The following is a 13,570-nucleotide window of genomic DNA, read 5'->3' on the forward strand; positions in this document are numbered from 1 at the left end:
GGAGGGGGAACTCAAGAGAGGGGAAAGGAGCCCCAGTGCTTCCCTCACTAGCCCTGCTTTCCCATTTCCAGCTGTTGTCTTGTCTATAGGGGACAAATCCCCAGCTGCTACAGTAGGCCTCCCTTACCCATGGGGGATATGTTCCAAGACCCGCCGTGGATGCTTGAAACTGCAGATAGTGCTGAACCCTGTATATACTATGTTTTTTCCTAGAGTAATGGGGGGGGTAGCTTATACAGCGAGGATGAGATAAGCAATGGGATGCCTTATGTCCAGGGCAAGGCAGAGTTGGGGGGCGTGAGATTCCATCAGCTACTCAGAGCGGCATGCAGTTCTAAACTTATGAGTTATTTATTTCTGCAATTTTTCGTTTAATATTTTCAGACTGTGGTTGACCACAGGTAACTAAAAACCAAGGAAAGCAAAGCCACGGATAAGCGGGGGACTACTGTATTTAGCTGAGACTATTCATTTTACCTCTTACCTAGGAAGTGGTGGGCTCCACTAGGGAACTTTTGAAACCATCTGCAAGGCTAATTTTAGAGAGTGAAATTTACTTCTGGGATCTCTAGCCAATCAGCAAAGAGAGATAAGGCCTGTTCTCTGGTGAACACCTTTGAGAATTTGGGGATTTACAATTCCTTGAGGTGAGAAATCTCAGGACTAACACAGTAGAGGTATGTGGGGTAAGAACAGGGAAAGTGATAGGATTATCAATGTCTAGACCAGCCCATTTACCCAGGAGAAGGTAGTTATGGTTGCTGCACAGGAAGTGGGGAAAAAAAGTTACTGTAGGGCTATAGGAGGGGACTTAATAGCAGCAGGAGCAGCTTCTATCCCATTTTAGAAATTGCAGGAAGGGAAAAAGTCTGAAGAAATTATAGCTTCTTCCTTTCTGGGAAGCAAGTCTGAATCCTGTAAAAGATACTCAGGCACTGAGAGACTACTGTCATTTATATACACTTAGCCATCAGATTCCCCATCATGGCCTTAAATTTTGAGTGGGGAAGACATAAGAGAGCGAGTTTCTTTTACAAAGAGCAATCCAGATAACACCTACATTCCCCTAATATCAGCTTGAGGATATACAGTAAATGTCTGCTGGGGATGCTGGCATAGAGACATTGTCTAAATCCTTACCTCTGCAGGGTCAGGAAAGACTCTGAACATTTCCCACCCTGAGGTTAGGCCTAGTGCTTACAAGAGGCCTTATGCAGGGAGATGGCCCACACGACAGGGGCCAGGAAGTGGGCTTCAGACGAACCCAAAGCTAGAGGATGATGCTAGCAGTTACTGTCCCGTGTTCTCCGCCCCCCACGATCACTCTCCTCTCAGAGGAGCCCATACCACTGCCTCTGCCTGTCTGTCCTGAAGCAAGGGAGCTCGGGCTGCCCACCAGTGAGAGGGCCTTAGGAAGGGGAGAGATGCTGGCCAGCAAGAACTGCTGCCCTCGCAACACCTCCCAAGAAAGATGGGGGAGATTCCTTCTCCCAGGGCGAGGATAGGCCACTATCACAGTACCTGAGTCTGGATACGGTTCAGGCCCCGGAACCAGAGGATCTGGCCTCGGCGCAGCTCCATCTCTGCATGGTCAATCTCGTCCAGCCCCTCAGCATCCTTGGTGATCTCCTCTTTGGTGGTGCCATGCCCAGCCTCCTTCAGGAACTTCAGGGATTGGGTAGGTATTGTGGAGATGACCTGAGAACAGGTGCAGCAAAAGGGTAGACACCAGAATCAGGGTGAGAAGAGCTGTCACTCAACTTTATGGGTCAGGCCCTTTATGGGTCACTCAACTTTATGGGTCAGGTAGGTCACTCTTTGCCCTATCAACCTTCCCACTGGGAAAGCAGTGGGAAAAGTGCCAACCCCTTCAGGCAAGTGTTTGCCAAGTGCCTACCAGCTGTCAGGCCCTCAGGAAGATTTTCTGTATTTGTGGATGTACAAAGGAGAACGTATATTCTAGTATTTGACCAGCCATCTGCCTTGTTATATACTTCATTCTCTTCCTCCTGTCTCAGTTCTTTCTTTGCATTTTGCCACCTGTCTCTTAAAGGAAGTAGAACCATAATGCATGATACACAGTAGGAAGAGACAGAGACAAGGACCTGGGAGAAAACAAGTCTGGAGACAGGATGGTCAAAATGTACGTGTATGGGCAAGAGGAAAAGAAGGGTGTTGGAGGGGAATGACCCTCTTCTTAGTTACCATATGCTAAGTAATTCCTTTTTTATAAAACTATAGTGAGAGGATACTAAAAGTTTTTTGGGGCTTGGGTTGAGGAACTGGGTGGGATAGCCCATAGAAGAAGGGACATATGGGTATTATCAGAAGACATGGAGCAGTAGATTGGGGCTTGCAATTACAAAATAAATCACTCTATGAGCTGTCAGTCAGTTCTCCTTTACAAATAAGACAAGGGCTCAGCTGGGAAAAGGGGGACCGTGTGAGCAGTCCAACATGGAGTCAAGTGTTTGAAATAGAAAGAATGTCCACGTTCTGCTTTTAGATGTTAGAAGGAGCTGTTGTGATACAGAAGGAAGGCTGTTGTTACCTGGCATCAAGGCCACATGGCCACATGTGAGACTAGACCCAGGTGAGAGTTTCAAACAGTACATGAACTAATCAAGCTCCACCCAAGTGTAGAAGTGCTTTAGGGACCCACTTGGTAAATAAACTTCAGCAAACAGCAGGGTGGAAGGACTTGTGTTAGGAACGGGGATAGGGATTAATCAGGGAGGCATCTAGGAGCTATGAAAGAAACAACTAGCAGGTTTATGGGGGAAAGCCTGCAGCCCTAGGGAGGGATCTTTGGGCCAGTTAGAGCAAAGCCTCCATTACCCAGGTGGCTGGGAACCAATCAGTAGACACCTGGGGTCTGCAAGCAGAGGTAAAGGCCAGGCCAGAGCTGAGGATGAGAGGGACTCGCAAAGTGGTATTAGGGAAGGAATGAAACTCTTATCAAACCTGATTATATTATTATAATATTAATAGCTAACATTTATTGAGTACTTACAGGGTACTAGACATTGTTCTAATTCATTTCTGTATTGAAACTGATTTGCTGATTAACAATGATTCACAATGATCCTGTTATCCAGAGCTGAGGAAACCCAGGCAGAGTTGCTAATAAACTTGCTCACTATGAGGCAGCTTGTAAAAAGAAGAACCGGGATTCAAACCTAGATAGTCGGTTCCAAAGTCTGAGCTTTGAACCATAAGCTATACTGCTTCTCTAGAGACCTTGTGAGTCTGGATTTATGTTAGATGACAGTCAGGCACCCATCCTGGATAAGGCGATGGTGAGAAACAGAAGAGGCAAGGGAGCCCTACATTATGACAGCACGGCAGCTCACGGCCAGACTGCAGCTTCATTGAAGACATATGCTTTGCAAACTCTTCTACTTCTAAGACCCTTAAATTTTTTTTAGCAAAATTCCATTGAAAATTTCCACTTCCATCTCAGAGAAGCTAAGGGATTTGTCTGTCTCCAGGCATGATTAGAGAAGAGATCAGAAGCCTCTGAAGTGGTGGGCACTGATCATTCTGCTTTGGGATCCTACAAGATGGAAAGAACTTGAAAACCTGGTGGTAGAGAGAAGGGGGAAGAAGAATATGAAGGTGAGGAGCTGGGCGTCTCCACAGTTGCTCGCTCCATCTCATCTGGGGGCGGGGGTCTACCGGCCATGTGACTGCACGGGGAGGGTATGCCTGTACTCACCTGGCCCCACAGCAATTCTCCAATACCGATGAAGAGACACCAGAACCACTGGGACAGGGTGAGGTTCGTACAGCTGAAGGGTTTCCCCCCAAATTCCACAATGATAATCTAGAACAGAGAAAGAGGCAGCCCATCATTGGGAGGTAACAAGTAGCCAGCCCTCCATTCAAGGCCATCAAAGCCATGTTATCCCCCTACCCCAGGATCCCTGTGGTGTAAACCCTGATCTGCTTGTTGGGGAAGGAGAAAGAAGAGATCCAGGTGGGGAGAAGGGAAGACAGACACGGTCTTTATAGAGCACTCTGATGGGGAGACAGATAGAGATACTATGAATATTATTAATGCAAAGGCTGGGGGATCAAGGGGAGCTGGAGGCTTCTTGTGACTAAAGCCAGTAGGTGACAAAGAGAAGGCACAGTGATGGAGAAGAGGAATTTAGGAGCGGGGCAAATAAGAGTGAGGCAGGAGCTCTTTTGTTACAGGGAAGGCTCATAATCTCTTGTATTGGCACATGTCTTAGTGCACCTCTGACTGGGGCAAGAAGGAAGGGGCTCAATCCTTTCACCACCAGGGCAGCTATGCCCTTGACCCCACTTCCCACAGAAGGAGCCCACGTCAGGCGTATCTGTCAACTACATCCGGCAACATTCCATGTCTTCTCCTTTTCTCTGAATTGCGTACCATTTTCTACCATGAGCCCTTTCAGAACAAAGGGGCAAAAGGAGGGACAGGGAGAGATCCCATAGAGCACTTGCAGGCACATTTCAAGTATGCTGGCAGGAGGCATGGAAAGGGGTTAGAAGACAGTGATCTTCCTCCTGGTCACTATGTGTAATTGCTGTGTTTTAGAAAGATAAGGAAAGGATTCCACCAATTTTATTTTATTTGCTACCAACATGCTGCCTTGCACTGGAGCACTTGACACAGCAGGATCCAATTCTAGAGCAATGAGCAAACAGAAGCATTTGGGAACCCTGAAATGTTCAACCCACAACCTGGGTCCCCATCACTCCCTCACTCCTTTCCCCAGGAGCTCAGGGAATCCTGGCCCCCAGCTTCTGGCCTTTATCCTCCCAGACCTCCTATCCCAACTCCAGCTAGAATCCCACCTGGCTGACGAACGTGCCCAAGACCACAGAGCAGAAGATGAGGTTGCGGAAGATGCCCGAAAAGACATTCCTCTCTCCATGGATCTTGCGGGAGTTGATTTCATTGAAGAGCTGCATCAGCACGAAGGTGTTGAAAATAATGGTGTAGTGTTGGCTGGGTGGTGAATGCAGAGGTGCTCTCCTCCCACTATCAATGTCAAAGAATTTCTCACCTAGTTGGAAGAAGGGATGCATCGGAGGATAAGTATGCTCTAAAGGAGGGTTCAGGTTGAGTCAGAACACTTGAGTATGGCCTCACTGGTTGCTTATGACTGGTGTCCATTCTAACTGGTCAGTATCTGAACCACAACAGTCATCAAATATTTTCAGTGTTAGCCCTGGTCTCAACATTTCTTTTCTTTTTTTAAAAAAATAAATTTTATTTATTTATTTATTTATTTATGGCTGTGTTGGGGGTCTTTGTTGTTGTGCGTGGGCCTTCTTTAGTTGTGTTGAGCGGGGGCTCTGCTTCGTTGTGGCCTGTGGGCTTCTCATCGTGGTGGCTTCTCTTGTTGCGGAGCACACGCTCTAGGCATGCTGGCTTCAGTAGTTGTGGCACATGGGCTCAGTAGTTGTGGCTCGCAGGCTAAGAGCACAGGCTCAATAGTTGTGGCACTTGGGCTTAGTTGCTCTGCGGCATGTGGGATCTTCCCGGACCAGGGCTCGAACCCATGTCTCCTGCATTGGCAGGCAGATTCTTAACCACTGTGCCACCAGGGAAGCCTCCCCTTTTTTAAAAAAAATTTTTTGGCTGTGCCATGTGGCATGTGGAATCCTAGTTCCCCGACAAGGGATCGAACCCGTGCCCCCTGTATTAGAAGGTGATTCTTACCCACTGGACCACCAGGGAAGTCCCTCAACATTTCTGACCCTCTCTCTCAGTTTGCTCCATCACTATTTGCCTTCTCGTAGTGCTGCACTGCGGTAGAGCTATGTGCATGAGAGTCTGGCAGACATAGGTCTGAATCTTTGTGCCACTATTTACTCAATATGTGACTTAAGTTTCAGTTTTATGATCTAAAAAAAAAAGGTAACATAAAGCCACCCTTTGGAGATTCTTAAAAGGAGTAATAAAATGGCACAATGCACCACGTAGTGGGAACAGAGGATGAACTCAGTAAGTGAAGCTGCTATCATTCCCGTCTCGTGCTCAGCTTGCTCCCTGCTACTTTCTTTCCTTGGGCTGCTCTCTGCCCCCATCTCTCTCTAGCACTCCAAACGCCGCCGCCCACACCCCCTCGGCTCACCGGCAAAGACAAGGAAAAAGATGACAGTGAGCTGATAGACGGCGTGACCCAAGATGTTCTTCATCATAGTGCGTGAGATCAGAGGCTTATTTCGGCCATAGGGGCGACGCTTCAACAGAGAGTCTGTAGGAGGCTCTGTGGCCAGGGCCAGTGAGGCAAAAGTGTCCATGATGAGATTAACCCACAACATCTGCACGGCTTTCAGTGGGGAATCCTGGTGGAAAGAAGAACCACTCCTTTTAGCTTTCCTTGGAGACCACCCCTCACCTCACTCATCAGCCTCATCTTTGCCCTTGAAATGGCCTACCTCCTGCTATCCACCATTTATTAGCTGAGTGACATTGAGAAACTTAGTTAACCTCTTTGAGCCACGGGTTCTTCACTTGTAAAATGGGGATAATACCTACTTTGCAAGGTTGTTTCTGAAGAACAGAGAAACTACATATAAGTGCTCATCATGCTGGCTAACATGTAAGTGCTACATTAATGGTAGATAAATTATCATCATCCCACAGGAGCAGATGGAGACCTAGTAGAGCCAATTCCTGCCCCAACACCCCTTCGGAAACTCTGGTCCTTACTCCTCAGTCAACACCCTGCACCCCCTGATCCTTAGCCCCAGCCTCATTCCTTCCCATCTCAGCTCACCCCACATTCCCTTCACCTGGGTGATACAGGCTCCAGTGAAGGCCACAATCACAGCCACCACGTTGACAGTGAGCTGGAACTGTAGGAACTTGGAGATGCTATCGTAGACGTTTCGTCCCCACATCACTGCCTTCACGATGCTGGTGAAGTTGTCATCTGTTAGGATGATGTCAGAGGCCTCCTTTGCCACATCCGTGCCTGCAATACCCTGAGGTAAGAAGGGGAAGGAAAACAGTGAGGAACTGGACAAAATTCATGTACATTCTGAACTCGTATCTTGACCTCCAAGAAGCTTCAGAACTCAGCATAAACACTAGAGGGCACACTAGCCACACAAACCCTACAGACTAAACCACCATATTTTGAGTGGTCTTCTCTCCCAAAGAAAATGAAGGGAAAATGTGTCACTGTCACTCTGTGGGAAAGGCGACTGGGCCATGATGCCACCACCTTACTCCTGAACTCAGACTGGAAACTACAGTTATCTCTGATATTCCTTTCTCCCGTCCCTCCTACTTCCCTATCTTAGAAAATAATTACAAGATAGGGAAAAAGTCCTATCTGTTCTACCTCTAAATTTAAAAATTTCTTCTGCCACTGCCAATATCTAATTTAAATCCTTATCTCCCCCGCACCTTGAAGTTACTCTACATTTTTTCCCAGGAAGAGTAGTCTGGTAGTACAGTTCAGATGTCCTGTACTTATTCAAAATCCTGTCACTGGGGAACCACTAAAGGTTTCTAAATAGACAGATCAGTGGTTGAAAGCAGTGTTTTAGAAACAGTAAACTTTCTAGTCTGGTAGTCAAAGCCCTCAACAAGTGAACTCTGGTTCATTTTCCAACCTGCTATATCTTTCTGCTCAAAACCTACTGCTTGGGTTTCCCTGGTGGCACAGTGATTGAGAGTCCGCCTGCCGATGCAGGGGACATGGGTTCGTGCCCTGGTCTGGGAAGATCCCACATGCCATGGAGCGGCTAGGCCCGTGAGCCATGGCCGCTGAGCGTGTGCATCCGGAGCCTGTGGTCCGCAACGGGAGAGGCCCGCGTACCGCAAAAAACAAAAAACAAACAAAAAAAACCCCTACTGCTTTATTCACAATTCTCTGAATCTCTCATTCACTTCTAGAGTCCAGTCTTCTAATTACACCCTTTTCTCCAAGCCTGGAACATCCTCTTTCCCCATCTATTTAAATTCTATCTGTCCTTAAGGTTCCATTCAATTAATTAAGCACTGCTTGCTTGGCAAAGCTGTCCCTAACATCTGCAGCCTATTCTTCTATTCCATGTCTTACAACCCCTATAACCTACAGAGGGGCTTGTTTGTGAATCTGACCTGCACTAGTAGATTATTTGTACCATTTACCTGGTAGTATTATTTTCCTATCCAGATTGCAACAAATGAATATCTGTTAGATAGACTATACAATTCAATTTCCCCATCAAAAAGCTCTCTAACACATCCACACAATGCTATACCATGCACTGTAAAGAGAAAGGACAGAAAGAAAGAGAAAAAAAGAAAGAAAGAAAGAGTATCTTTATATATGTACTACTGCAGAATAATCTCTAAGTTAGGTTGTTAAATGAAAAGAAGCAAGGTGGAAAAAAGAGTATATAGTGTGTATATAGATAAATATAAATAAGTATCACTTATCTAAGAGAGTAGGATATAAATATACAACACATTTGATTGTATTTTAAAGGAGCAAACAGAAAGATAAACCAAAAATCAAAGAAGTAAGTTATCTGTGGGATTGAGAAGGAGGCAACAGGGTGGAGGTGATAGGGATAGAAGCTAGACGTCTATGAATAGACCTTGTTGGTATATTTTACTTTAGAATTATGTAACGACTTTATACAAGTATAAAACAAAATTAAGTTTAAAACAAGCAATCTCAAAAATGGAAGAAAAAAACCCATGATATAAATGAACTGGTATAACCAGTTGGTAGCACAACCATACCAAGGGAAAAGTTCCAAATGACTTTTTGAAAAACACAGTAACTTGATATTAGGATATAGTAGGATATACCCACAGGATAAAAAGAACTACAAGAAAAATCTTTAACTGTTTTTAGTAGAGTAATTGTATTATTATTGCTATTTTGAGACTATTACATATATTTTAGGATAAAGCAAATAATAATTATGTTAATGCTGTTAGGAATCAAACTTTTCAGCTTAAGAGATAAATATAAAATCAGGGAAGTAAAATAGGAAGTTAGAGTTCTAGAATTCTAAATTTGAATTGGAAATGCCAATATGAATTCATGAAGTATTTATGTTTAAAACAAAGAAACACAAAAACAAAAAGACATAAAAGATATATTTCCTAGCTTTGTCCACTGAAAAGTTCTAGAAACAATAATTTACTCAGAAGTAAGGAACATCCTGACATTCAGATTGTGTTCTCTAAATATCATTTCTCACTGAAATGAAGCAGAACTCCTTTGAGAAGTGGATGATTCTAGATCTAGGACAAGAAATATGCATGATGAATCTGGAACATCTTATCATGCGGGAGACCAAGAAAGCTATTAAAGACAACTGAGGTTGTACCCAAAGGACTTATTAGCAGTGTTGAAGAGGCTAATGATGGGGCCAGTATAAACATCAGAATAATAGTAAGGGCAATGGATCAAAACGTATCACATATACTTAAAACCATGAGCTCATAATATTTTTAAAAAACAGACAATTAACTTTTAGTAGAGTAGTTTAGTAAATTTTAAGAAGTGAACAATTCATTGTTCACCTTTGGAGGATCCTAAAAAGTCAACTCATTATTTTGAAAATGGTAAATAAAGGGAAAAAAATCAAGCATTTAACCTATCTTTCATGTAGGAACTGAACCTCACAGTAACCATATAGTCGACGAGGGCAAATTTCTTTTTACAAAAGTATTCAAGTTAATAAATAAAGAAAATCAGAACATTGTCATTTTGCAGCCCCTAATGAAAGATGGGATATAGAATCTGATTGCTCATAGAACCAAGTACTAGTTTATAGGAAATACAAGGGCTAAAAGAACAGGTTAAAGGACACTATAGGGATACAATCAACAAAATCCCTGCCATGGGATATTCTATGTAGAAAAACAACCTTATTCCTTCAAAACTAAGTAGCTAGAAAAAAAGATGGAAAGGGATTGTGCAGAAAAGAGTTAACATAGCAGGCCTGAGACTGCTTTCTTGAGAAAGTCCTGTTTGCAAGGTTGGTCCTCGGCTAGCAGCTGGAAACTTGGCTCTCAGTCAACAATTAACTGAAAATTAATTAGTGATTCACTGTACCTAGACTGTGCCCAAACATATGGTTTCCACTGAAAACCTGCTTCCTTCTGGAAGTCTGGAATCTTAGCAAGTGCTAGGCAGAAGGTGCCTATACGACCAACCCCAATAAAAACCTACGACACCAAGTCTCTGGTGGGTTTCTCTGGGCAGAAACATCACATGTATTGCTGCATTTTCATTGCTGGGGGAAGAAGGTGCTCTTTGTGACCCCTCATGGGAGGAAGAGATCATAAGGGACCCTGCGTGTGGATTCCAGACTCTACCTGTGACTTTCTGCCTTACTAGATTCTTACTATACCAATGGACTAAATCTTAACCATGAGTACAATTGTATGCTGAGTCCCCTGAGTCCTTCCAGTGAATGCACAAATGTAAAGGGTGGTCTTGGGGACCCCTGACACATAGATCCTATAGGGTCAGTGGTTGCCGGACTTTAGGATGTGTCAGAATCACCCAGAGGGACTTTAAAACATGGACTGCTGGGCCCCAACTCCAAGCTTTCTGATTCAGTAGATCCAGGGTGAGGCCTGAGAATCTGCATTTCTGTAGGTTTCCAGGTAGAGTTGGAAGAGCACACTTCAGGAAATACTGTTAGAGAGTAATAGATTCAAGAGATATATCAACCAGTTGCAATGTATGGATCTTGTTTGCATTCTGATTTAGACAAATAATCTATAAAAACAACATTTATGAAGCATTTGGGGAAATGTGAACACTGACTAGATATCTGATGATAGTAGGAATCCATTTTGTTGTGAGACAATGCTACTATGATTCTTTTAGATATTTTATTGATACATATTTATTTTCCAGAGACACACACTGGATGAAATGACATAATATCTTGGATATGCTTCAGAGTAATTCAGGTGGAGATGGGGAAATGTGTATGTGTGGGCCAAAACTGGCCAAGTATTGATATTTGATGCTGGGTGACAGATACATGAGGATTCAATAAACTATTCTATTTTTGTATATTCTTGAAAGTTCTTAGAGTAAAAACTTTAAAAATTTATCTTTTGGTTAAAGAGAGCACCCTAAAGTCAGATTTCTTCTTGAATCTTCTTCCACTGCTTAAAAATCACCAACAGTTCAATGTGTATGGGAAGCTTACAATCATACGTTACTTGAGTGTGAGAATGTACTTTGCAATCCGGGGACTTCTCTAAATGTCCCTGAGCATTAGAATCAATAAGTGTGCCTGTTCAGAAAATCCAAACACTTCTGGGACCCAGCTCAGATGCTACTGAATCAAGACAGCCGACTGTGGAACCTTGGAATATATGATTTTAAATGAACTTTCCAAGTGACTCTGATGCTCCAGGTGTCACGAGTGAGAAGCAGAGTGACGAACAGTGCTAACTATAGAGTGCACATTTTCCATATAGAATGTGAATTTTCTAGAGTGTGCCTAGGCAGACAATATCATCATGTTCATGGGCAAGTTTCAGTTGGTCTTGCTTTGCTGGGTAATGATACCTCATGATTTCCCTGCCTTCATACTTGATGGGTCCCTCATCATACATATTATTATTGGCCAGGTAGGTAGGTGGGATGGAGTTAAGAGAAAAAGCACAAAGGGGGATGTGAAGGTACGGGAAGCAGCAGGTTACCAGAAGCCTGTCCTGGCTTCCCACTGGAGGAGGCAGCTTGCAGCAGAGAGAGACACACTATGCTGAGCTGCTTACCATGGCAAAACCAACATCTGCTTTCTTCAGAGCCGGCCCATCATTTGTGCCATCCCCAGTGACAGCCACCACCTGCCGCTGTTCCCCAACAGTGCTGTCGATGATGCCTGGGAAAAACAGACATGCTACAGTGAGTTCCACGTGTGCCATCTGAGGCCATTTCCCCATGAAAGGCAGTTTTTTGGTCTTCCTCTCCGGTCCCTGCCACCACCTCCCTTTCTACACTCTTTCCTTCTTTTTTTCCCTATGCCAGAGGTTCTATAGTGTTACCCGATGGCAGTAAATTGTTTCACGGGTAGCACTCTAACCTAAGAAAGTCTGACCTTGTCGAATATCCTGTCCAGTGCCCCGAGGCAGCTATTATGTGGTAGAAAAAGCACTGGATGATCTGAAGGCAGAGACCTAGGGATTGAATGGTAACATTCCCACTTACCAGTTGGGCAATTTGGATAGGTTACTTGTTGTCTCGGCCTCAAACTTCCTTATTTGCAAAATGGGACTAGCTTAACCTGTACTGGCTAATTCACAGTACTATCAACAAACAAGATAGGATAATGTTTAAAAACAACTTTATTATATTATATATCTTATACTCACCAGGGCCTCAGATGTTTGCTAAACTGTATGTTCTTCCAATGAGCGGGGAAGCTCTCCTAGGACCTCCCTACTCAGGACAGGAGAGTTGCTTTGGCTGATGGCTCTTATCTGTTCTCATCCTGGCCTGCCTTCCTCTATCCTAGGCACCTACTCGGGAACCAACCTCACCTTTCACCAGTGTGTGCTTGTCAGTGGGGGAAGATCGCGCCAGCACCCGGAGCTTAGGCCAGATCTTGTCCAGCTTTTCTTGCTCTACCTGCCAACACCAGACCACACCTGGGTCAGTCAAGCTCAGAACAGCCATCCGGGAAAATCTTACTTCTTTACCCACGCTGAGCTTCTGGGAGAGCTGGTATTCCATGGCCCCCAGGGGAGTGTTATCCTGGCCTCCAGTGGAGGTGAAGCAGCCAACTCAGGCGCCAGGGCGGATTCATGGATGGTGACCATTCAGGCCCTGCTTGTCTTCTTTTTCTTACCAACTCCCTACCTGGGAGCCAATTCCGTATTTCTTAGACCCTTGACAGAGGTGGGCCAGGGTTAGCTGCTGGCTCAGGTGGCTAAAGTAGTGCTTCTGAGGTCTTAGGTTCAATTTCTACATTGACCAGGAAGCTCTGGCCTGCTCCACACCCATACCATGTCCTCTTACCAACCTGTGCCACTGTCAGTCACAAGGCAGTGACATAGGAGGGGTGAGGTAGAAGGAAATCATTACAAAATCATCCCACAATTGAGAAAAATGGAAAGACGTGAAAGGTTAGTGACCCCGTCTCAAAAGATGGTTTGTGAATGAAGATAGTGAGAAGAAAAAAATCCAATTTTACTGTCTGAACAGCTTTGGTAAAAGGGACATCTCACTATGAATAGATTTTAGTTTAAAAACCACCCACTTCCTCCCACCTGTCCCAGATGCCTTACACGTGAACCAGCCCTCGCCTAATAAAGGAGGCCCTGATTCCTCCCACCCAAGACCCACCTCGCCCTTCTCGTTTCGGATGAGTCGATTGAATTCTTTGCCCTCCAAGCACAGAAAGTCATCCCCAGGTGTCACAATGCCACATTTGGTGGCGATGGCCCGGGCTGTGTTGATGTTGTCACCTGTCACCATTCTGACAGTAATGCCAGCTCGTTTGCATTTGGCAATAGCTTCTGGTACCTGTGGAGAGTGAGGCAAGAGGAATGGAGGAGGTGGGAGTGGTGAGGCCTGGTAAGCTGCTCCTGTTCAGTTGTCCCTTC

At 44.7% G+C, this 13,570-nt stretch overlaps 1 protein-coding gene across 4 annotated transcripts in view; it reads right to left on the reverse strand.

Annotated features, from left to right (window-relative positions):
* The window catches only part of ATP2B4 (ATPase plasma membrane Ca2+ transporting 4), a 93,008-nt gene that overhangs the window by 11,726 nt on the left and 67,712 nt on the right, over positions 1-13,570 (reverse strand). For all 4 annotated transcript variants that reach the window (XM_059038211.2, XM_059038255.2, XM_059038237.2 and 1 more), the window contains exons 13-20: positions 13,311-13,490; positions 12,506-12,593; positions 11,741-11,847; positions 6,778-6,969; positions 6,114-6,327; positions 4,828-5,039; positions 3,719-3,826; positions 1,522-1,698 (exon numbers count right to left, since the gene is read on the reverse strand). In XM_059038211.2, coding sequence (XP_058894194.1) covers positions 1,522-1,698; positions 3,719-3,826; positions 4,828-5,039; positions 6,114-6,327; positions 6,778-6,969; positions 11,741-11,847; positions 12,506-12,593; positions 13,311-13,490 — 1,278 coding nt within the window. The remainder of the gene's footprint in view (positions 1-1,521; positions 1,699-3,718; positions 3,827-4,827; positions 5,040-6,113; positions 6,328-6,777; positions 6,970-11,740; positions 11,848-12,505; positions 12,594-13,310; positions 13,491-13,570) is intronic.

Source organism: Kogia breviceps, chromosome 1 (genome assembly GCF_026419965.1).
Source record: "Kogia breviceps isolate mKogBre1 chromosome 1, mKogBre1 haplotype 1, whole genome shotgun sequence".
Taxonomy (NCBI): Eukaryota; Metazoa; Chordata; class Mammalia; order Artiodactyla; family Physeteridae; genus Kogia; species Kogia breviceps.